This window comes from Osmerus eperlanus, chromosome 18 (genome assembly GCF_963692335.1).
Source record: "Osmerus eperlanus chromosome 18, fOsmEpe2.1, whole genome shotgun sequence".
Lineage (NCBI taxonomy): Eukaryota > Metazoa > Chordata > Actinopteri > Osmeriformes > Osmeridae > Osmerus > Osmerus eperlanus.
The window spans coordinates 98,311-120,000 of record NC_085035.1 but is presented as its reverse complement, the minus strand read 5'-3'; the positions used below and the strand labels follow the sequence as shown (position 1 = coordinate 120,000).

Here is a 21,690-nt window from a genome sequence, read left to right as displayed (position 1 = left end):
TCGATGGTGTTCTGCACGGCGGCAGCCAGGCCCTCCTTCATCATGCAGGTGAGGCTGTAGAAGTCGTGCTGCTGGTCGATCTCAAACAGGCCCAACAGCTTCCACTGCTGTCTCAGGCCTCCCCACAGCCTCCTCTTCACCGTGCGAGAGCGCTGGGGTGGCCCTGGACCCACAGCCCTGGACATCTCCATCTGCAACACACACACACTTTAAACAGGTACACACACACCGCTTAAACCTGCAACACACATGCTTCACAATTCACACAACCATAACTCCACGCACACACACTTCACACAACAGTAGCTCTATAGAGTTCTATGTTGTATGCACACGTCAAACAACAGATGTTTTCACCCTTTGCACAAAGCTAGTAAAGTTGACCTGAGACGTGTTCCAGTCTCAGGTATTCTTCCCAGCAATAAACAATTGTGTTGCTATGTAAACCTGCCTAGCAACAAGCATTCTGTCCTGACAGCGCTGTGGCACTATTGAAGCTTACTGGGTGCAGAGAATGGAAACTTGTATCGGCGGGATATTGATTAACTTTGGCACAATGCATTTCCAATGTTTGAAACAAGCAGGTGGGTGTAACTACTCACTCTCATTCTCTGTCCATCTCACCTAAATGTATTCTCACCGTAATGAGATATGTAAATACAACCAGTGATAATGAATCAACCAGCTTGTCTCCTTGACAACTGGTACTTAAGGAAAGAGAGGTATCATGTGAAGTGCCTGGATGTTGCAGTTAACTCAAGCATCAGCAAAAACCTTTTATGATCTATTCTATAACTATTGAGTCGTTGCTGTGTGGAATAATAACTATTGTGCTTTAAGTAGCCAATCTATAATCAAAGTAACAAAATCTGGATCCGCCCCTTAAATTCTCCATTCCTGCTGAGGGGTTACAGCAATGACTTCAGTTTGGGTCAGATGGTCTGTGGAGAACCCGTCTGAATGGCTGTTTAGGACAGGCCACAGTCCTCATCACCTCCGGACACTGTCACTTCTGACCACTCAACAGACTCTAATCATCTGAATTTAAACCATCTCATTTAGAGCCACAACTATGGTATTATGTCCATATTGGGGCATTTCAATGGATTTAGCCTACCTCCAATGGAAATCTTCTAGTGGCCGGTGATGTTCCGATCGCTCGCGTAAAACAAGTTTCTCGCCATGCGCGTAAATAATAGCATCTGATTCTCAATTGTAATCTCATGTAGCCTATATTATTATAAATTCATAGACGCGGACATAGCTGAGATAAAATCACAAATACTTGCCTCAGTTAGACTCATCGAGGCCGGTAATGAAGGTCGTTCCTGCCTCACTCTTCAGAAGGATACGAGTTATCAGAGCACTCCCTCCATGCCAAATGAATCCGTTGTTTCTGTGAATGAGCGCAAGCGGTGATGCAGCAACACGGAGCGGAATCTATCGATATGTCCTGGACTCAGGCTCACGTTCATGACGATGATATAGTCTAATCCACGATTCTGACAAACACATTATAAGGGTGTGTACTTCAAACTCCAGTGGTTCAGAATTCTTCAAATATCAGCTAAATAAGTATGTTAGTGATAAATAAATAATGTATGTATGTTATAAACAACGGCAAACAAGAATGAAACACTGAGAAGCTGTAGGCTACACATCTACAACCATCCTAACACCCTGTGTGAAAGCAAGTTACACTGAAAACAAGGCATTCAATGAACCACAGTAAGCCACAAATGTGTATGTGCCAGAAACATCTCATTGAGAAACGTGTTTTCTGCAGGATGACTCAGGCCTTGTTTTCCCATTTGCAAATGTCAGCTTACTTCCAAGTTTCACTACAGTCACAGGCTTCACCCTGACTGTTGTGAGAACACCAGCCCAGAGCAGAGACTTTCTTATGCTCTATGCAGCTGAAACAGAACTATTATCTATATGTGATCAAAGTAGACATGTCTATACTATAGAATGACTCTCTATAGAATGGGATTTGTTAAAAAATAAAATAAAAGCTTTCTGTCAATTTAGCTTTTAGTTTCCCATTAGCTAGTTGACTGGACAAGAAAAACTATGTTTGGACCGTTAAGAAGATAATAATTCTTCAGGAGTCTTCAAAGTGATGTTGCAGTTGTGTTTACATTCGATTTTTTTAATGAAGTATGAACTTTCCTAACATGTAGTGTAAACACATTAATAATGACAATTAAAAAAAGGACTTTCTTGATAAAGAAGCATTTCAGGTTAGAATAACATGTCCTAACAAGTGGAACATATATCTGGACCTGTTCATCCTCACAGACGTCTATGAAACACACCACCTTTTAGAGTAGATAACACTAATGAAGAGGTCTGTCATTAAACACTGATCAATTAACAATAATAACGATTACAAATAATGTTTTCTATATGACTTTTATACTGTTTTAAATGTTCTAAATATAATAAACAATGTTTGATCTATACCTTGCTAGCTCATGGAAATATGACCAGGAGCTAATATAGCAAATTGTTAATTATATTTAGAACATTCAAAACAAAATAAAAGCAATAGAGTAATCATTATTTGTAATCTTTATTATTGTTAATTGATCAGTGGTTAATGACAGAATTCTTCAGTACACACCATCACAACAAGACTGTAGGCATTCTTATTGAAGGACAAATGTGATAAAAAATTATTGAGCAGTTCTTCAACAAATCCTGTCACAATTCTCCCGTCATCTAGATTGTCTGGGTCTTGAGTGTTCAGCTGGTGGCACAGGCCAGACCGCTAACCCTGAGGGAATGAGGATAACCAAGAGGTTCTAGAGACACTAATAGCACAGCAAGCAGACACATCTCATCATGCTGACAGCTTGCATTTTAGTCCACCTTCTTTGGTTTGCGATTTTTCCAAGTGACCACACCTATAAATGTCCCTGTAGAGAGGAGAGGGAAGGTTATTCTGGCTATGTAAGCAAGTTTAGTCCTTTTTTTATTCAAAGACATTTTCAGTTGTGTGAGCTATTTTTTCCATGTTAATACCTATGTTCCAACACCAATACAAATGATGAAAGAAATTCAAGTGTTTGTTTTAAAATCTCAGAATGTACTTCCTCATGTGAAGCTGTAACTAATCAACCAAACACTACTGATGACCCGATTAGGTTAAACTAAATCCCAACCTCTTTATTGTACTAATCCATAACATAGAAAAGTTAAACTTTATTATGTGCATGAAGAAGATGAAGCGAGCTCCTGTTTCCTGTGAGGATGTTGTGTGATGAAGCAGTGAGGATGTTATGAAGCAGTGAGGATGTTATGAAGCAGTGAGGATGTTATGAAGCAGTGAGGATGTTGTGTTATGAAGCAGTGAGGATGTTGTGTGATGAAGCAGTGAGGATGTTGTGTGATGAAGCAGTGAGGATGTTGTGTGATGAAGCAGTGAGGATGTTGTGTGATGAAGCAGTGAGGATGTTGTGTGATGAAGCAGTGAGGATGTTGTGTGATGAAGCAGTGAGGATGTTGTGTGATGAAGCAGTGAGGATGTTGTGTGATGAAGCAGTGAGGATGTTGTGTGATGAAGCAGTGAGGATGTTGTGTGATGAAGCAGTGAGGATGTTGTGTGATGAAGCAGCTCACCGATAAAGAGCAGCAGCAGGAGGGCTGCGATCCCAGGCAGGATAACAGAATACTCCCGCGGAAGAAAATACTTGTGTACAACATGGTCACCATCCACAAAGGGCTGCAACAGAACCAAGATTAACTTAATGTGGTAAATACGTAAAAAACTGTTTTACTAAAGCTAAAACACAACTAGCAGTATTGGGTTAGGGTTAGTGATAGTTATAGTACTACCGGCAGATACAATTAATACAAGCACTGAAGTAAACTGATAGGGTATACTGTTACTGTAGGCTACCGATCACGTCTGTATGTTACATACCAGAATGATGACCCAGATCGTGTAGTAGGTGAACAGGAAGAGGCTGAAGCCAACCAGGCTCATGCCCACGGCCTGGTCTGTCCCCGTGGCCTGGAAACACACATGGGATCTGACACGTTGGCTCAGTGAAGTTCATGTCTGCGATGCAATAGCTTCAAGGAACGTTACAAAGACTGTGTCCGCTCGCTTTTGTCTTGTCTTGAATAAAAGTTACACAGAGAGGAGCGATGCTTGTTAGCTCAGTACCTCATCAAGTTGATCATCAGCTTGCTACGCGACACGGTTCCACCACAGACACTCAGACAAGAAGCTAGTTCGAATACAACACCTACGGTATTTGACTAATCTGAGCCAGTTTTGGATTTAAGATTAAGTTATGATTGATCTTGCTAGCTCGTAAGCAATACATTCTAATTCGCAAGTACTAGCTAGGTAGTGTATGATTGGACTTACAACTAATTAGCTACTGTAGCTAGTCTAGCTAGCTCTAACAAACTGTCAAGAATAGTTTTGCAGCAACTAATGTAGTCTTCACAAAAACCGTGCACTGCAAATCTTCGCATGGTAGCTAAATAAAAACATACATAATTACCATGACGTGAGGTGTAGCTAGGTTCCTGTTTTGAAAACGTCTTGGATGAAGCTAATATCAATTAGCTAGCTATTATACATGCCGTTTTGACCAGCGTCTGCGTCACGGTCACGCCTACAAAACAACGAAGTACGCAAAGAATGTCTAGGTTTTTTTCTTCTTCTTTTTCGGTTAAAGTTGTGACAGATTGCAACCAACGTTTATGAGACCGCCACCTACTGTTCAGGAGTGTGAGACCGGTGACCCACACTCCAAACCAAAACGAAGAAAATACAGAAATTCCAACATAAAAACCTACATCCTAAACCCCGTCCCAGTTTAGGAGGTAATGTTGAGTCATGGAAATGAAAAATAAAGCCAACACAAAAACTGTAAATAAACTGTAAATAAGGTAAGTGTTTAAATAAATTGGCTTGTTCCAGCAAATCGCCTGTAAACAACTGTCAATCAAACTCGTGCCGGAGGCGTAAATGTTCAGGCAAAAATTGGGGGGCGCTGTTTCTCACATTTGTTGACTATTATAGCAAAAACTAGTTTGTGCAGTATAATGAAAAGGGTACCAAAAATGTGTTGCTGAACTCCATATGACCTCCATGGTTCTGGAATCAAGATACTGAGAGAAAGTCTTGAGAAACAAGATAATGTAAGTGCTCATTTTCTAACAAGAGGGGGAATGTTTGGTATGATTTCACCAAGAACAGTGCAACCCTGCTTCACGACTGGTCGGGTCAGACATAAAAAATAATAAAAAAAGATGTATCTTTTCTTTAAGTATCGTGACACAGGATACCGTAAACATTATTTTAAGGTGTTCAATTAACCTTAACCACTTGTTGCATTACCACTATTTGCAGTTTCAATATTTTATTAAATGCTTGATTCATGAGTAATTCTTTCAAATCTAGGGACCTTAAAATGAGGTCACTTTTCCATTACTTTCAAATTGTACTATAATTGATTATGTTATGCTTAAATAGTTAATACAGAAACAATGTTCCAGATTACCAACCTTTTTATTTCCCCAAAAATATTAAATGAAACTTTTCCAATAGACATATACAATCAAGAATAGGACATTCAAATACAGTATTTGTATACAAATATAATTCAACCTCTCCTCGTCTCACTGCTATTATCTAGAGGGACAGGAAACCCCAGGCATAAATAATAGAAAACTTTAGAGAATTGCCTTTTAAAATTTATGTAAAATAATCATTTTTTTAATATAGCAATTTAATAGTTTTATGTTGATACAATTCACTAACTGTTTAGATTTTTATAATAAATATGTCATATTTTATATATTTATCAATATACATATTAAAAGTCTAGATTACAATCTGGGTAAAGTTCTGTGAGTCTTCAAAGTGTGCATAGATTAAATCCTTTACAATGATGACCAGTGCTGAATTTGGGTTGATTTAGAGATACACCTTTGTTATAAGGGAAATGTGTCAATTGATATAAAAACAAACAAAAGCCAAGGTACTTTAAATGAATGATTAAGTCTGTCTTTAGATGGAAATGTCATACCTAAAATAAACATATATTCAGTACATCATGTAGCCAAAAAGAAAAGAATGTGTTGTGTTTCATCCATGACACCAGAGACAGCACTACGATTTTGTTAAAAAAATCACATTACAAACTGTCAAGTATGTAGGAAAAAAAACGTACTCAAACAATACACTTTCTGAAAACAGTAGCAGAGGAACAATTATTTCATCTTCAGGGTGTATGTACAGTATAGAGAATACACTAGATAGAATATGTATGTAGTTAACTTGAAGATCAACATTTTACCATACCATACATACCACATACATAGCAATATTTTCACCACAAACGAAAAGGTAAACCAGCCTGCTGATTTGGAATCACAACAACAGAAAGTAAAGTTATTTAGGTTCAGACTGTTCTTAGAAAGAGGGAAAACAACTTTTTTTCTAAAACCACAAAACAAATATAGTGGTTTCATTATTTAAAAAAAGGTAATTTTGAAATCCAGTGTTGTCCAGAGGGACATGTCACACAACAGGTCCTTGTGTGGTCATGTTACACAACAGGTCCTTGTGTGGTCATGTTACACAACAGGTCCTTGTGTGGTCATGTTACACAACAGGTCCTTGTGTGGTCAGGGGTCGCTAATGTCCCAGAGTAGTAACGCAATGAAGAGGATTTCAAACTTTATTCAGTGGTTTCTTTTGCTGTATACAAGGATACACACACATACACAACACACACACCACAAACACAACACCTATAACAATCATGAAGGTGTAAGAGTGAAGAACAATAATAAACATCCTGTAAGCAGCAGGTCGTTTCAGGTCCGTTCTCTCTGAGATTCGGAGGATGAAGGACGTGTTCTGACTTACTCAAATAAAGAATCCAAGTTGGCAAAATTTCATACATGGGTCATTTTCACACTTTTTGGTTGTTGATTAAACAAATAATTAAAGATGAAAGCTATTATTGGACAAAGGGATTGAATTAAGTATATATAAAAAAGATTACCTACATTTAGAAGACACAAATCAAACAAAGAGTTTGTACATTTCCTGATTTCAACTTTCAGACCAAATGAAAAACAAGCTCTTTAAAATCTCCCTTGCACAGGCAAATGATCTGCTTACACACACAATCACTCTTTGCACACATACACATAGTTTTACTTTAAAGCATTCGCATACACACATGCGCAAACAGACACGTAAACACATGGAGACACACACTCAGAGGACACTGTCCTGTACGGATGAGGGAGCATTGACTGAAACCATTGTTGACGAGGACACAGTGGAAGATTGGTGAAGCATGCACCCTTCACCCTGCAGCATGCACCTGTCACCCTGCAGCATGTACCCATCACCCTGCAGCATGCACCCTTCACCCTGCAGCATGCACCCTTCACCCTGCAGCATGCACCCATCACCCTGCAGCATGCACCCTTCACCCTGCAGCATGCACCCTTCACCCTGCAGCATGCACCCTTGACCCTGCAGCATGCACCCATCACCCTGCAGCATGCACCCTTCACCCTGCAGCATGCACCCTTCACCCTGCAGCATGCACCCTTCACCCTGCAGCATGCACCCTTGACCCTGCAGCATGCACCCATCACCCTGCAGCATGCACCCTTCACCCTGCAGCATGTACCCATCACCCTGCAGCATGCACCCATCACCCTGCAGCATGCACCCTTCACCCTGCAGCATGCACCCATCACCCTTCACCCTGCAGCATGCACCCTTCACCCTGCAGCATGCATCCTTGACCCTGCGGGTGCCTCCACGGCTCTGAGAACCCCAGCTGCAGACCCAGCATGTGCAGAGACAGGGGAGTTAGCCAGCTAACTACTTACATTTTTCAAAATAAAACATTGTATTTTTGTAGTCAGACAATCAGAAGGGTACATTTTTAAACTATAAGATCTAACATGCATTCCACTCAGATCTCTGCTGTCTGTGCAGTCATACATTAGCGGCTGCCTGGGTTGTAGCTCTCTCCAGTTTCTACCTCAAGTAAAAACCTTCCCTGTGCTTCTGTAGTCACCAAACCAGCTGGTGAGCTCAACACTGCTGTCTCTCATCAAGCATTACTCTCTCAAGGCAAGCACCCAGAGACAACACTAATGGTATAGCAGAGGATCAAGAATCCCCCTCCCTGTCTGTGTGCAGCCATATGTGATGAACATCACATCAGAGAACAACTCCAGCTTGTACCTTTCTTATTACCTGACTCGGCAACACTAACCTGAACTGATACATGTTTCATCAGATGGCTGCCAGTGCTGTAATATTTTGGATAAAATACCTTCCACCAGTTCAGTAAATATTTTAAATTAAGTGCACAATATTTTTTTTTTTACTGCAGTACAATGGTTTCTCTAAAAGTGAACATCAAAGACAGGTTCATGTGCAAACATTCAATCTCATAACAACATAACAACCCTAACCCAACCCACTAACCCTAACAACATAACAACCCTAACCCAACCCACTAACCCTCTAAACCTCAACTCTCCATCTCCAGCCGCGTGTTCATCAGGGTGTCTCTCCTACATCAGGTGATCATCAGGGTGTCTGTCCTACACCAGGTGATCATCAGGGTGTCTCTCCTACATCAGGTGATCATCAGGGTGTCTCTCCTACACCAGGTGATCATCAGGGTGTCTCTCCTACATCAGGTGTTCATCAGGGTGTCTCTCCTACATCAGGTGATCATCAGGGTGTCTCTCCTACATCAGGTGATCATCAGGGTGTCTCTCCTACACCAGGTGATCATCAGGGTGTCTCTCCTACATCAGGTGATCATCAGGGTGTCTCTCCTACATCAGGTGATCATCAGGGTGTCTCTCCTACATCAGGTGATCATCAGGGTGTCTCTCCTACACCAGGTGATCATCAGGGTGTCTCTCCTACACCAGGTAATGGAAGGAGACACCGAGCTGTGTAGCATTAACAGCAGTTAATGGCTCTCAATCACGACTGGCTCAAAGACCCCAGCTGTCACCCTGGAGGAAGAACAAAACAGGAAAGGTTGTCATATGACCCTACCTCTCTTTCAGTATTGGGACTCACACACCTTCATATTAATGGACCCTCCCCAGCACCAGGCCTCACCTGCTGCCCATCTGCACTCCACTGAGTGACGTGGTCCCATCCCGGCTGACAAACAGCCTCAGGTTGCTGTCTGAAAGCAGAGGGAGGAGGGGGGAGGTGAGGGTTAGGTAGTGTGGGGTTAGGTAGGAGCTCTTCTCCTTCTGGTGTCTGTCTGAAAGCAGAGGGAGGAGGGGGGAGGGTTAGGTAGTGTGGGGTTAGGTAGGAGCTCTTCTCCTTCAAGTGTCTGTCTGAAAGCAGGGGGAGGAGGGGGGAGGGTTAGGTAGTGTGGGGTTAGGTAGGAGCTCTTCTCCTTCTGGTGTCTGTCTGAAAGCAGGGGGAGGAGGGGGGAGGGTTAGGTAGTGTGGGGTTAGGTAGGAGCTCTTCTCCTTCAAGTGTCTGTCTGAAAGCAGGGGGAGGAGGGGGGAGGGTTAGGTAGTGTGGGGTTAGGTAGGAGCTCTTCTCCTTCTGGTGTCTGTCTGAAAGCAGGGGGAGGAGGGGGGAGGTGAGGGTTAGGTAGTGTGGGGTTAGGTAGGAGCTCTTCTCCTTCTGGTGTCTGTCTGAAAGCAGGGGGAGGAGGGGGGAGGTGAGGGTTAGGTAGTGTGGGGTTAGGTAGGAGCTCTTCTCCTTCTGGTGTCTGTCTGAAAGCAGGGGGAGGAGGTGAGGGATCCCCCCCCCCTGAAGAAGCTGGGCTGTTATAAACCTTGTAGTTGGGATATTTTGTACTTTCCAGTATGTATGCTTCATCTCACCTTCGTTGTTGCTGACATCAGCAAAGTTTTGGCTCTGAAGGATTTTCTCCACGACATCGTCAGCGTCAATGCGTGTGTCGTCTACCCAGGTGGGGTGGCTCTCCACCGAATCCTTCTGCCTCCTGTCAGGTAAGGGTTAACTAAAGCTATGACCCTGCAGGGCCACCATACACACACATACCATTGAGCTATCCAGCAATATATTGTAGTTGACATGAGTCGAGTTGGGTACACATTCACATGTGCTGGAAAATGGAGAACAGCTACAACAATGCCTTTGTTCATGTGTGGGTTAGAATTAGAGTTAGATTACCTTGAGGGTCTTTTGGAGAGCAGGGCAGGGCGGGGGGGCCTGGGGGGCCTCTCCGGCCGGCCCGGGGGGTCGCTGTGGGGATCTGCGGAGGCCAGGGTCAGGGTGGGGGTGCACACGCCCCCAGAGGCGCTGCTGCTGCTGGAGGCTGTGCGCCGGTGGGTGAGGTCCGTCAGGCTGGAGGACCGGGAGTGCTCTGTGCTGTACCCTGGGGGTAGACCAGGATTACCTCACATGCAGATCACCTCACATGCACACAGCCTCACATGCAGATCACCTCACATCCACACAGCCTCACATGCAGATCACCTCACATGCAGATTACCTCACATGCAGATTACCTCACATCCACACAGCCTCACATGCAGATCACCTCACATGCAGATTACCTCACATGCAGATCACCTCACATGCAGATCACCTCACATGCAGATCACCTCACATGCAGATCACCTCACATGCAGATTACCTCACATGCAGATCACCTCACATGCAGATTACCTCACATGCAGATCACCTCACATGCAGATCACCTCACATGCAGATTACCTCACATGCAGATCACCTCACATGCAGATTACCTCACATGCAGATTACCTCACATGCAGATCACCTCACATGCAGATTACCTCACATGCAGATTACCTCACATCCACACAGCCTCACATGCAGATCACCTCACATGCAGATTACCTCACATGCAGATTACCTCACATGCAGATCACCTCACATGCAGATTACCTCACATGCAGATTACCTCACATCCACACAGCCTCACATGCAGATCACCTCACATGCAGATCACCTCACATGCAGATTACCTCACATCCACACAGCCTCACATGCAGATCACCTCACATGCAGATCACCTCACATGCAGATGACCTCACATGCAGATTACCTCACATCCACACAGCCTCACATGCAGATTACCTCACATGCAGATCACCTCACATGCAGATTACCTCACATGCAGATTACCTCACATCCACACAGCCTCACATGCAGATCACCTCACATGCAGATTACCTCACATCCACACAGCCTCACATGCAGATTACATTTGACATAACAATTTATTTATTAAGAAAATAAAGTGACGATTACCTCACACCCACACATGCAGATTACCTCACATCCACACAGCCTCACATGCAGATTACCTCACATGCAGATCACCTCACATGCAGATTACCTCACATGCAGATTACCTCACATCCACACAGCCTCACATGCAGATCACCTCACATGCAGATTACCTCACATCCACACAGCCTCACATGCAGATTACATTTGACATAACAATTTATTTATTAAGAAAATAAAGTGACGATTACCTCACACCCACACATGCAGATTACCTCACACCCACACAGCCTCACATGCAGATTACCTCACACCCAGACAGCCTCACATGCATCTCATATCCTGCTTTACATTACATTTACATTTACATTTAGTCATTTAGCAGACGCTCTTATCCAGAGCGACTTACAGTAAGTACAGGGACATTCCCCCGAGGCAAGTAGGGTGAAGTGCCTTGCCCAAGGACACAACGTCAGTTGGCATGACCGGGAATCGAACTGGCAACCTTCGGATTACTAACCCGATTCCCTCACCGCTCAGCCACCTGACTCCCTTTACCTCACATCCAGACTAGCGCACACTCATAATACCCTGCACCCTGGATAACCCCAAACCCATATTACCTCACATTCAGGATTACTTCACACACACCCAGATGATCTCACATTCAGGATTACCTCACACCCAGATTACCCCACATCCAGATGACCTCACAACTATTTTAAATTAAATCCAGATGACTTCACAACCAAATTACTTCACATCCAGATCACCTCAAATAAAACGTTACTAAGTGATCATGTGATGTAAGTGATCATGTGATGTAAGTGACTGACCTGAAATCCTGCTCTGCTGGCTGGCGTAGCTGGAGTTGCGTGAGTGTCCAGAATGGACGACCTCGTCAGGGCTGGACATGCTCTGTTCCTGCTCCCCAGGCACCCCTGCAACCACACAGAGTTAGGACCTGTAACCACACTGACTGATGCTAACACTGACTGATGCTAACACTGACTGATAACACGGACTGATAACACTAACTGATGCTAACACTGACTGATGCTAACACGGACTGATGCTAACACGGACTGATGCTAACACGGACTGATGCTAACACGGACTGATGCTAACACGGACTGATGCTAACACGGACTGATGCTAACACGGACTGATGCTAACACGGACTGATGCTAACACGGACTGATGCTAACACTGACTGATAACACTGACTGATGCTAACACTGACTGATGCTAACACGGACTGATGCTAACACTGACTGATGCTAACACGGACTGATGCTAACACTGACTGATGCTAACACGGACTGATGCTAACACTGACTGATGCTAACACGGACTGATGCTAACACGGACTGATGCTAACACGGACTGATGCTAACACTGACTGATGCTAACACGGACTGATGCTAACACGGACTGATGCTAACACGGACTGATGCTAACACGGACTGATGCTAACACGGACTGATGCTAACACGGACTGATGCTAACACGGACTGATGCTAACACGGACTGATGCTAACACGGACTGATGCTAACACGGACTGATGCTAACACTGACTGATAACACGGACTGATGCTAACACTGACTGATGCTAACACGGACTGATGCTAACACTGACTGATGCTAACACGGACTGATGCTAACACTGACTGATGCTAACACGGACTGATGCTAACACTGACTGATAACACTGACTGATGCTAACACTGACTGATGCTAACACGGACTGATGCTAACACGGACTGATGCTAACACTGACTGATGCTAACACGGACTGATGCTAACACAGACTGATGCTAACACGGACTGATGCTAACACGGACTGATGCTAACACTGACTGATGCTAACACTGACTGATGCTAACACGGACTGATGCTAACACGGACTGATGCTAACACTGACTGATGTTAACTAAACAAAACTCAATAAGAATGTGGAATTGGCACTAACACCGAGTATAAAAATGACACAAAACGTTAAGAACGTTGGCAGTAACACCGAGATCCTGGTCATCCTGAGCGACCCTGGATCCCTGTAATGAAAACAGACTGTCCTAGTTAGGGGTCAGATGGCTGAGCGGTTAGGGAGTCAGGCTATTAATCAGAAGTTTGTTAGTTCGATTCCCTGCCGTGCAAAATGACGTTGTGTCCTTGGGCAAGGCACTTCACCCTACTTGCCTCAGGGGGAATGTCCCTGTACTTACTGTAAGTCGCTCTGGATAAGAGCGTCTGTTAAATGACTAAATGTAGTTACCAGAGGTGAGCGGAGGAGGTCTTGCCCTGAGTGGCCGTCCTGCAGTGCTGCCCCCTGGTGTTGGGGGAGTGGTGGTGCCCTCACCCTTACAGGCCAGCTGCAAGGAGGGGTCCTGACCTGGGGAGGAGGTGGACTTGGCTGTGCTGGGGGGCCTGAAGCAATGCAGTTTATTTCACCCATTTTGTCACAAAGACCTTCTCTTTGCTTCATCAATGTTAGTTCATGACAATGTTATTCCAGGACACAGTTATAAGCAAAGCAATGTCTTTATTCTTTATGACCAGGCATTATTATACTTTATAACTACAGTGGGTAGATCAGTATGTGGTCGTACATATATAGAGACTCTAACAAAAGTCACAACGTACCAACTTTAATAGATGAACATTTGTTAAGGAACCATGTGATGTGTTACCCATGTTGAGTTTCTCTCTGATCAGCAACCACTGTAGAACGTTTAACCATCAAGCCCAGTAGCTGGCGTGAGGTCAAATCATGAGTAGTTAAACACTCACGTTTTAAAGCAGGGGTCCCCAGACAGCAGAGTCATACCAATCGTAACCTGCGGAATGTGAAATGTTAAGTATCACTGGACGGTAGAAGCTCAACACTAAACCAACCCGTAAGTGCTATAGGCAGAACCTGAACTAAATAAACACAGTAACAGAACAACTGCAGTCTATGATGACCTTGACTGATGCGATCTACCTGTCTGACTGCCTGTCTAACTGTGTGTATGCCTGTTTACCTCTCTGTCTCTCTGCCTGTCCTACCTTGAGGATGGAGTTGTCCTGGCGTGTGTTCTTGGTGTCATAACCCTCGAGGATGCAGCAGCGCACAGCAGACCCTGAGCCTGCAAACTCTGCCATGTTGAGATCAGCAAAGCCCAGCTAGAGAGGGGGGAGACACGAGGGAGAAGGGAGAAGTGGGGGGCAGCGGGAGAGAGAGGGAGGGACAAGGGGAGAGAGATGGGAAGGGAGAGGAGGGGACAGGGGGAGAGAAAAAGATGGGGGAAGAGGGAGAGATAGGGTGAGAAAGATGGGGAGGGAGAGATAGGGGAGAAAGATGGGGAGGGAGAGATAGGGGAGAAAGATGGGGAGGGAGAGATAGGGGAGAAAGATGGGGAGAGCCAATATTACATTACATGAACAAATACCCTGCTGTCTGATGCCTTGTGAAGCTTTTAAAGACAATAAAGGTATTTTAAATAGTTAGACACGCAGGATAAGATAACATACAAAAGATTAGAGGAGATGTAACAATGACAATGGCACAGTGTACATATAACTGAGATGGTACTTTACACTGTGTCTGGTAGCTGAGATGTTACTTTACACTGTGTCTGGTAGCTGAGATGGTACTTTACACTGTGTCTGGTAGCTGAGATGGTACTTTACACTGTGTCTGGTAGCTGAGATGGTACTTAACACTGTGTCTGGTAGCCGAGATGGTACTTTACACTGTGCCTGGTAGCTGAGATGGTACTTTACACTGTGTCTGAGCTTCCGATCCTTGATATTCTGCTCAACTTTCTACATGCACCTTCTTGTATGTTTCTTTGGATAAAAGTGTCAGTTCAATTAATCAAATGTCATTCAAAAATGTCATTAGCAATAGATAACATGTTTCATCAGGTTTCCTCCTTCATTATAATTAGAATAGAAACCCTCCCTCTGCCCACATTAGGGTTAGGGTTACACCCTGTGCTGCACAGGGTTAATCCTCTCTTTGTTACCTAACCATGGGGAGGCTTTGCAAGGTCGCCTAAGCAGAACTTCCACACACACTCCATTTGGGGCACAGCCCCACCCCCCCACCTGGATCCTCCTCCTCTCCAGTTCTCTGTCCCCTTCACTCTCCACCAGTTCCCACACTTACAACACATCACACACAGTAGAACCAGTCTTACAACACGCCACAAACAGTAGAACCAGTCTTAGAACACACCACACACAGTAGAACCAGTCTTACAACACGCCACAAACAGTAGAACCAGTCTTCCAACACAGCAGAACCAGTACCCACTGTTAGAACATATCACACACTAAATTAAGTTTAGTAGAACAGTCACCACAACACTACAGCACTAGAACACTACAACACTACAGCACTAGAACACTACAACACTACAGCACTAGAACACTACAACACTACAGCACTAGAACACTACAGCACTACAAAACTAGAACACTACTAGAACTACACTAGGTGTTCTGCTGACTCGAAGACTCTAACAGAGAACAGACTTCCTGACTCATACACTGGACTAGAGAGGTCAGAGACCTTGTCCACCATCATGTCACATGTCCTGCCTGTCAGTGCTGAGTCAGCAGAGCTGGTACCAGCTCCTTCCTGGACGGATCAGCGAGGGGCGGCCAGAGCGCTGTCTGAATGATAACATCCAGCAAGCTTCCATAACACACAGTACACACACACACGCAGTACACACACACGCAGTATACACACACGCAGTACACACACACGCAGTATACACACGCAGTACACACACACACACACACATGGAGACATAGACTAGTATAGAAGCACAGAGACTAATATGGAAGCCCAGAGACTAGTATGAAAGCACAGAGACTAGTATGGAAACCCAGAGACTAGTATGGAAGCACAGAGACTAGTATGGAAGCACAGAGACTAGTATGGATGATTTTACAGTGCAAAATACCCTATCAGATTGTCCTGATACTCTAACTAGTATGGACTAGGGACTAGTATGAGTAACCAGAGTAAGTTTCATGCATGTGGCAGCTTCCTTGTCAGAGTTAGAGTTAGCAGGAGATGCATTTATTGGCAAGACACTACAGCCATGCCCTGAAATGCACCCGCCCCTCCCCATGTCATTTCTGTTCTGTATATCCCAGCATAAAATGATTCTTACTGTATATTGAGGGGACTAGAAGCACAGAGGCTAGTATTGAAGCCCAGACACACACCTCCTCATGACATTTATAGCAGACACCACCTCTTTACTGCTGCAGCTGTAAAATGCTGCTTCACATTGGAGATCAGGTGTTCCCTAGGTCAGTGGTTCCCACCCCTGGTCCTCAGGGAACCCTGTCCTGCATGTTTTAGATGTTTCCCTGCTCCAACACACCTGATTCAAATGAATGGTCATAAGCAGGCTTCTTCAAAGCTGGATAACGACCCATTCATTTGAATCAGGTGTGTTGGAGCAGGGAAACATCTAAAACATGCAGGACAGGGGGTCCCTGAGGACCAGGGTTGGGAACCACTGACCTAGGTTACCGTCTCGGTCAGGTTTTCCCTAGGTTACGTCAAATGCTTACCTTTGAAAATGCTTTTCCTCCTTTTAGTTCCTGAAATGAGAGAGTGTTGTTGTTGTGATGTTTCAATGAGCAGTGTTTATTTTTTTAATACATTATATTAAATAGATTTCAACTTGTTCAAATACATTTAAATTTACTCCCTGCCCTTTCAGTAAAATAACTGAGGTTACAGTGAACAAATGAATGCAGATACGTAGCTACAACATGACATGTCTACTATAGCATTTACAAGAAGATGATAATATGTCTACTGTAGCCGAAACCAGATCATTTTGTGTTCCTTCTTGTCTGTACCATGGCAACACAGACGAGTAGTTGAGATTGGCGCTCTTGGGAGCGGTGGTACGTAACCCTAGTGACTCTCTGTAACCCTGGCAAAACCAATCCTCGCAGTAAAGCAGTGTCTGTCCTAGGACAGCACATGCATCAGGGAGATATTGATACTGTACATGTGTAAAATAAATGTAACTATTTAGAATTCTGCTAAACCATCACATTTCTTAATGCATTAAATTAGGCTGGGCTGCTAGGTGAGCAGGAAGGAAAGGTGCATGCTGGGAGCAGGTACCTTGCGTACAGAGACCCTGCAGATGCAGGGGTCCAGGAGTCCTGTGGTGGGACTGGCACTCATCTTACACACAAAGGAGAACTTCTTCCTCCAGCATACACAGTTGTGCTGGACCTCCTCCCTGCAGGCAGAGAGACAGAGCCATTAGAGACACCTTCAGAGGAGAGACATGGGGGTCGTCCTAGTGGAAGCCACTTCCTGGTTACTGCAGTAGTGACCCCTCCCCTTCCTGTCCCCTGCTGTAATGACCCCTCCCCTTCCTGTCCCCTGCTGTAATGACACCTCCCCTTCCTGTCCCCTGCTGTAATGACACCTCCCCTTCCTGTCCCCTGCTGTAATGACACCTCCCCTTCCTGTCCCCTGCTGTAATGACCCCTCCCCTTCCTGTCCCCTGCTGTAATGACCCCTCCCCTTCCTGTCCCCTGCTGTAATGACCCCTCCCCTTCCTGTCCCCTGCTGTAATGACCCCTCCCCTTCCTGTCCCCTGCTGTAGTGACCCCTCCCCTTCCTGTCCCCTGCTGTAGTGACACCTCCCCTTCCTGTCCCCTGCTGTAGTGACCCCTCCCCTTCCTGTCCCCTGCTGTAGTGACACCTCCCCTTCCTGTCCCCTGCTGTAGTGACTCCTCCCCTTCCTGTCCCCTGCTGTAATGACACCTCCCCTTCCTGTCCCCTGCTGTAATGACCCCTCCCCTTCCTGTCCCCCGCTGTAATGACCCCTCCCCTTCCTGTCCCCCGCTGTAATGACCCCTCCCCTTCCTGTCCCCCGCTGTAATGACACCTCCCCTTCCTGTCCCCCGCTGTAATGACACCTCCCCTTCCTGTCCCCCGCTGTAATGACACCTCCCCTTCCTGTCCCCCGCTGTAATGACACCTCCCCTTCCTGTCCCCCGCTGTAATGACACCTCCCCTTCCTGTCCCCCGCTGTAATGACACCTCCCCTTCCTGTCCCCTGCTGTAATGAAACCTCCCCTTCCTGTCCCCTGCTGTAATGACACCTCCCCTTCCTGTCCCCTGCTGTAATGACACCTCCCCTTCCTATTCCCTGCAGGCCTGTAATGACACCTCCCCTTCCTGTCTATTGCATATTTCTATAGTAACTCATTTTCTCAGAATGCTGAAGATGTAATTGAGCTCCAACAACCAATCTGTCCTCCCATGTGCCATGACACGCTGCATGTGCCATGACACGCTGCATGTGCCATGACACGCTGCATGTGCCATGACACGCTGCATGTGCCATGACACGCTGCATGTGCCATGACACCCTGCATGTGCCATGACACGCTGCATGTGCCATGACACGCTGCATGTGCCATGACACACTGCATGTGCTACACACACACGTAGCAGAAGAGAAGGATGCGTTCATCACATGGCCCTTCATTCCTGTGTGTTTGAACTCCCTGAGAGGCTGCCTGGCTCCAGAGAGGGTTAGGGTCAGCCATGCCCCACCATGATCACATCTACAGTAGTGTGTGTTCCCTATACTGGGAGCATGCTCTCTGGGTACACGAGACTTGGGACATGTTATGACAAGTTCAGAATGTCTCCCTTTCTCTCTCTCTCCCGCTCTCCTGCTCTCTATCCCTCTCCAATTCCCTCTCTCCCTTTCCCACTCCCTCCCACTCTTTCTCTCCCCTCTCTCTCTCTGTGCTCTCTCCTTCTGTCTCTCCCTCTCTCTCTCCTTCTCTCCCCCACACGTCCACTTCCAGTCACACAAACACACACAACTCAACCTCCAGCCCCACTGGCCAGGTTAGAGAGGAGGTTGATCAGCTAGTTATGTCTGGAGATAATCTGCTGCTCCCAGACCTGCTGACGTGGCCTCAGGACTGCATGAGTCAGTCTGGCTGCCCTCAACAGACCACACACACACTAACTCTGCCCTAAACAGACAACACACACGCTGAACACATGTACACACAAACTCAAATAGAAGACACCTGTGTTGTTACAGACAGAAGGAGGAACGTGAGGAAGGATATCCAGACTAAGATGAGTTTTAGACATATCCTTAGCCCAAGCCATTGCATGTCTTTTATATGACTTCACTAAACTTCACCACAACTGCCTGGTGTGGGCGGGGCCTGTGTGTCTTGGCACGGTTGCTATGCAGGCATGCTAGCTATGCAGCGCAAGTGAGTGTTAAAAGGCTGTCCCTACTCACACTACACGCACACACACACACACAAACACACAGACACACACACAAAAACACAGGCACACACACACAGGCACACACACACACAGGCACACACACAAACACACAGGCATACACACACACACACACACACACAGGCATACCCACACACACACAGGCAGACACACACACGCATACAGTGAGTGGGTGAGTGAGACAGAAGCCTTGGACCGAACCCTACTGTAACCCAACACTACCTAACCCAACACTACCTAACCCTAACCTACTGTAACCCTGACACTACCTAACCCAACACTACCTAACCCTAACCCTGACACCAAAAGGAGAAGAGCTCCTACCTAACCCCACACTACCTAACCCTAACCTACCTAGCTCTGCTTTAGGTAGTAATGAGATATGGGGGGAAGAATTTTGTGAATTAAAGGTTGAACGTATGAGTTGCCTTTTGTTCATTGAGGCTATTTCAGGAGTTGTGTGTGTGGTGCAATGCTATCAGGAGACATAATAAGCATGTCTACCCCTTCTCCTTCAGTCCTCATTTGTTAGTTTGAAGTTGCTGTCTGATCTAAATCTTTCCTCAGCATAGGATTAAAATACAGCTTTATCAACCTTCTGACTGACGCAATGTTTATGGAACTCTAGGTTTACAGTTAAATTCTCCAGTCAGAAAGAACTGGACTCTCACACAGTGTACAAGCACTCACACAAACAAACATACATTGAGACACAAACACACAACGTACACAGAAAGTGAACACACACTGTGAAAACACAGTGATAAAAGTGTACAACTGTAATATAAACGGAAAAGGTCCTAATGTAGGCTGCCAGTCGTTGATGACCATCACGTCTCTTTGCAGTGGGTTAGGGTTAAGAGGCTGTTAGGGTTAAGAGGCTGTTAGGGTTACGGTTAAGAGGCAGTTGGAGAATCAAGGCTGTGTCTCCGTATGCCACACAGCACACTCTCTCAACATCCCAACACAGCACACTCTCTCAACATCCCAACACAGCACACAGCACACTCTCTCAACATCCCAACACAGCACACAGCACACTCTCTCAACATCCCAACACAGCACACAGCACACTCTCTCAACATCCCAACACAGCACACAGCACACTCTCTCAACATCCCAACACAGCACACACTCTCAACATCCCAACACAGCACACAGCACACTCTCTCAACATCCCAACACAGCACACAGCACACTCTCTCAACATCCCAACACAGCACACAGCACACTCTCTCAACATCCCAACACAGCACACTCTCTCAACATTCCAACACAGCATACAGCACACTCTCTCAACATCCCAACACAGCACACAGCACACTCTCTCAACATCCCAACACAGCACACTCTCTCAACATCCCAACACAGCACACAGCACACTCTCTCAACATCCCAACACAGCACACAGCACTCTCTCAACATCCCAACACAGCACACAGCACACTCTCTCAACATCCCAACACAGCACACAGCACACTCTCTCAACATCCCAACACAGCATACAGCACACTCTCTCAACATCCCAACACAGCATACAGCACACTCTCTCAACATCCCAACACAGCATACAGCACACTCTCTCAACATCCCAACACAGCACACTCTCTCAACATCCCAACACAGCACACAGCACACTCTCTCAACATCCCAACACAGCACAGTCTCTCAACATCCCAACACAGCACACTCTCTCAACATCCCAACAGAGGAGACTGAGGAAGCAGCAACACAAATGAAAGTGGATGGAGGTTGAAGCAACTGTTCTGGAAAGACATGAGTGGTTATGCCCCAGCATGCCAGCAGCACATCCATCTTTCTGCTGTAGATTACTAAATTGGGAAACATTAGCTGTTGTTGTCAATATATTTAACAAGTAGATAAATACAAACTATGCAGTGTGTGTAGCAATTTATAAATCATTACAATTGTAGTGTGTCTATTACTTGTATATTGCCTTAGTATTTGTTTATAAAAAGCACCATCTTGGGTTAACCCTTAGCTGTGAGGACGACCAGGGCCTGCAAACCCTAACCCTGCAAACCCTAACCCTGCAAACCCTAACCCTGCAAACCCTAACCCTGCAAACCTTAACCC

At 45.4% G+C, this 21,690-nt stretch overlaps 3 protein-coding genes across 3 annotated transcripts in view; all 3 read right to left on the bottom strand.

Moving 5' to 3' along the window:
* pip5kl1 (phosphatidylinositol-4-phosphate 5-kinase-like 1) overlaps positions 1-1,462 on the bottom strand; it is an 8,149-nt gene extending 6,687 nt beyond the window's left edge. Inside the window, exons 1-2 of the mRNA XM_062484353.1 lie at positions 1,290-1,462; positions 1-191 (exon numbers count right to left, since the gene is read on the bottom strand). The exon at positions 1-191 is cut by the window's left edge and continues 25 nt beyond it. Of these exons, the coding sequence (XP_062340337.1) occupies positions 1-191; positions 1,290-1,304 (206 nt within the window). The 5' untranslated portion in view covers positions 1,305-1,462. The remainder of the gene's footprint in view (positions 192-1,289) is intronic.
* A 658-nt stretch (positions 1,463-2,120) lies between these two features.
* dpm2 (dolichyl-phosphate mannosyltransferase subunit 2, regulatory) lies at positions 2,121-4,654 on the bottom strand. The gene is made up of 4 exons (XM_062484355.1): positions 4,521-4,654; positions 3,929-4,018; positions 3,625-3,727; positions 2,121-2,921 (listed from the first exon to the last, which is right to left on the bottom strand). Exons 1-4 carry the CDS (start codon positions 4,521-4,523, stop codon positions 2,866-2,868), a joined length of 252 nt encoding a protein of 83 aa, XP_062340339.1. The 5' UTR covers positions 4,524-4,654; the 3' UTR covers positions 2,121-2,865.
* An 860-nt stretch (positions 4,655-5,514) lies between these two features.
* The window catches only part of LOC134038650 (early estrogen-induced gene 1 protein-like), a 29,707-nt gene continuing 13,531 nt past the window's right edge, over positions 5,515-21,690 (bottom strand). The window contains exons 3-13 of the mRNA XM_062484160.1: positions 17,419-17,539; positions 16,851-16,880; positions 14,319-14,435; positions 14,061-14,107; positions 13,546-13,697; positions 12,106-12,210; positions 10,187-10,391; positions 9,874-9,995; positions 9,146-9,215; positions 7,750-9,036; positions 5,515-7,364 (exon numbers count right to left, since the gene is read on the bottom strand). Coding sequence (XP_062340144.1) covers positions 8,991-9,036; positions 9,146-9,215; positions 9,874-9,995; positions 10,187-10,391; positions 12,106-12,210; positions 13,546-13,697; positions 14,061-14,107; positions 14,319-14,435; positions 16,851-16,880; positions 17,419-17,539 — 1,015 coding nt within the window. The 3' untranslated portion in view covers positions 5,515-7,364; positions 7,750-8,990. The remainder of the gene's footprint in view (positions 7,365-7,749; positions 9,037-9,145; positions 9,216-9,873; positions 9,996-10,186; positions 10,392-12,105; positions 12,211-13,545; positions 13,698-14,060; positions 14,108-14,318; positions 14,436-16,850; positions 16,881-17,418; positions 17,540-21,690) is intronic.

Excerpts from the sequence above, each read along its gene's own strand:
- dpm2 (XM_062484355.1), bottom strand. Across the intron at positions 3,728-3,928 it reads CGATCTGGGTCATCATTCTG|CCCTTTGTGGATGGTGACCA; the intron begins GTATGTAACATA and ends GTTCTGTTGCAG. Across the intron at positions 2,922-3,624 it reads CCTGCTGCTGCTCTTTATCG|GGACATTTATAGGTGTGGTC; the intron begins GTGAGCTGCTTC and ends TCCTCTCTACAG.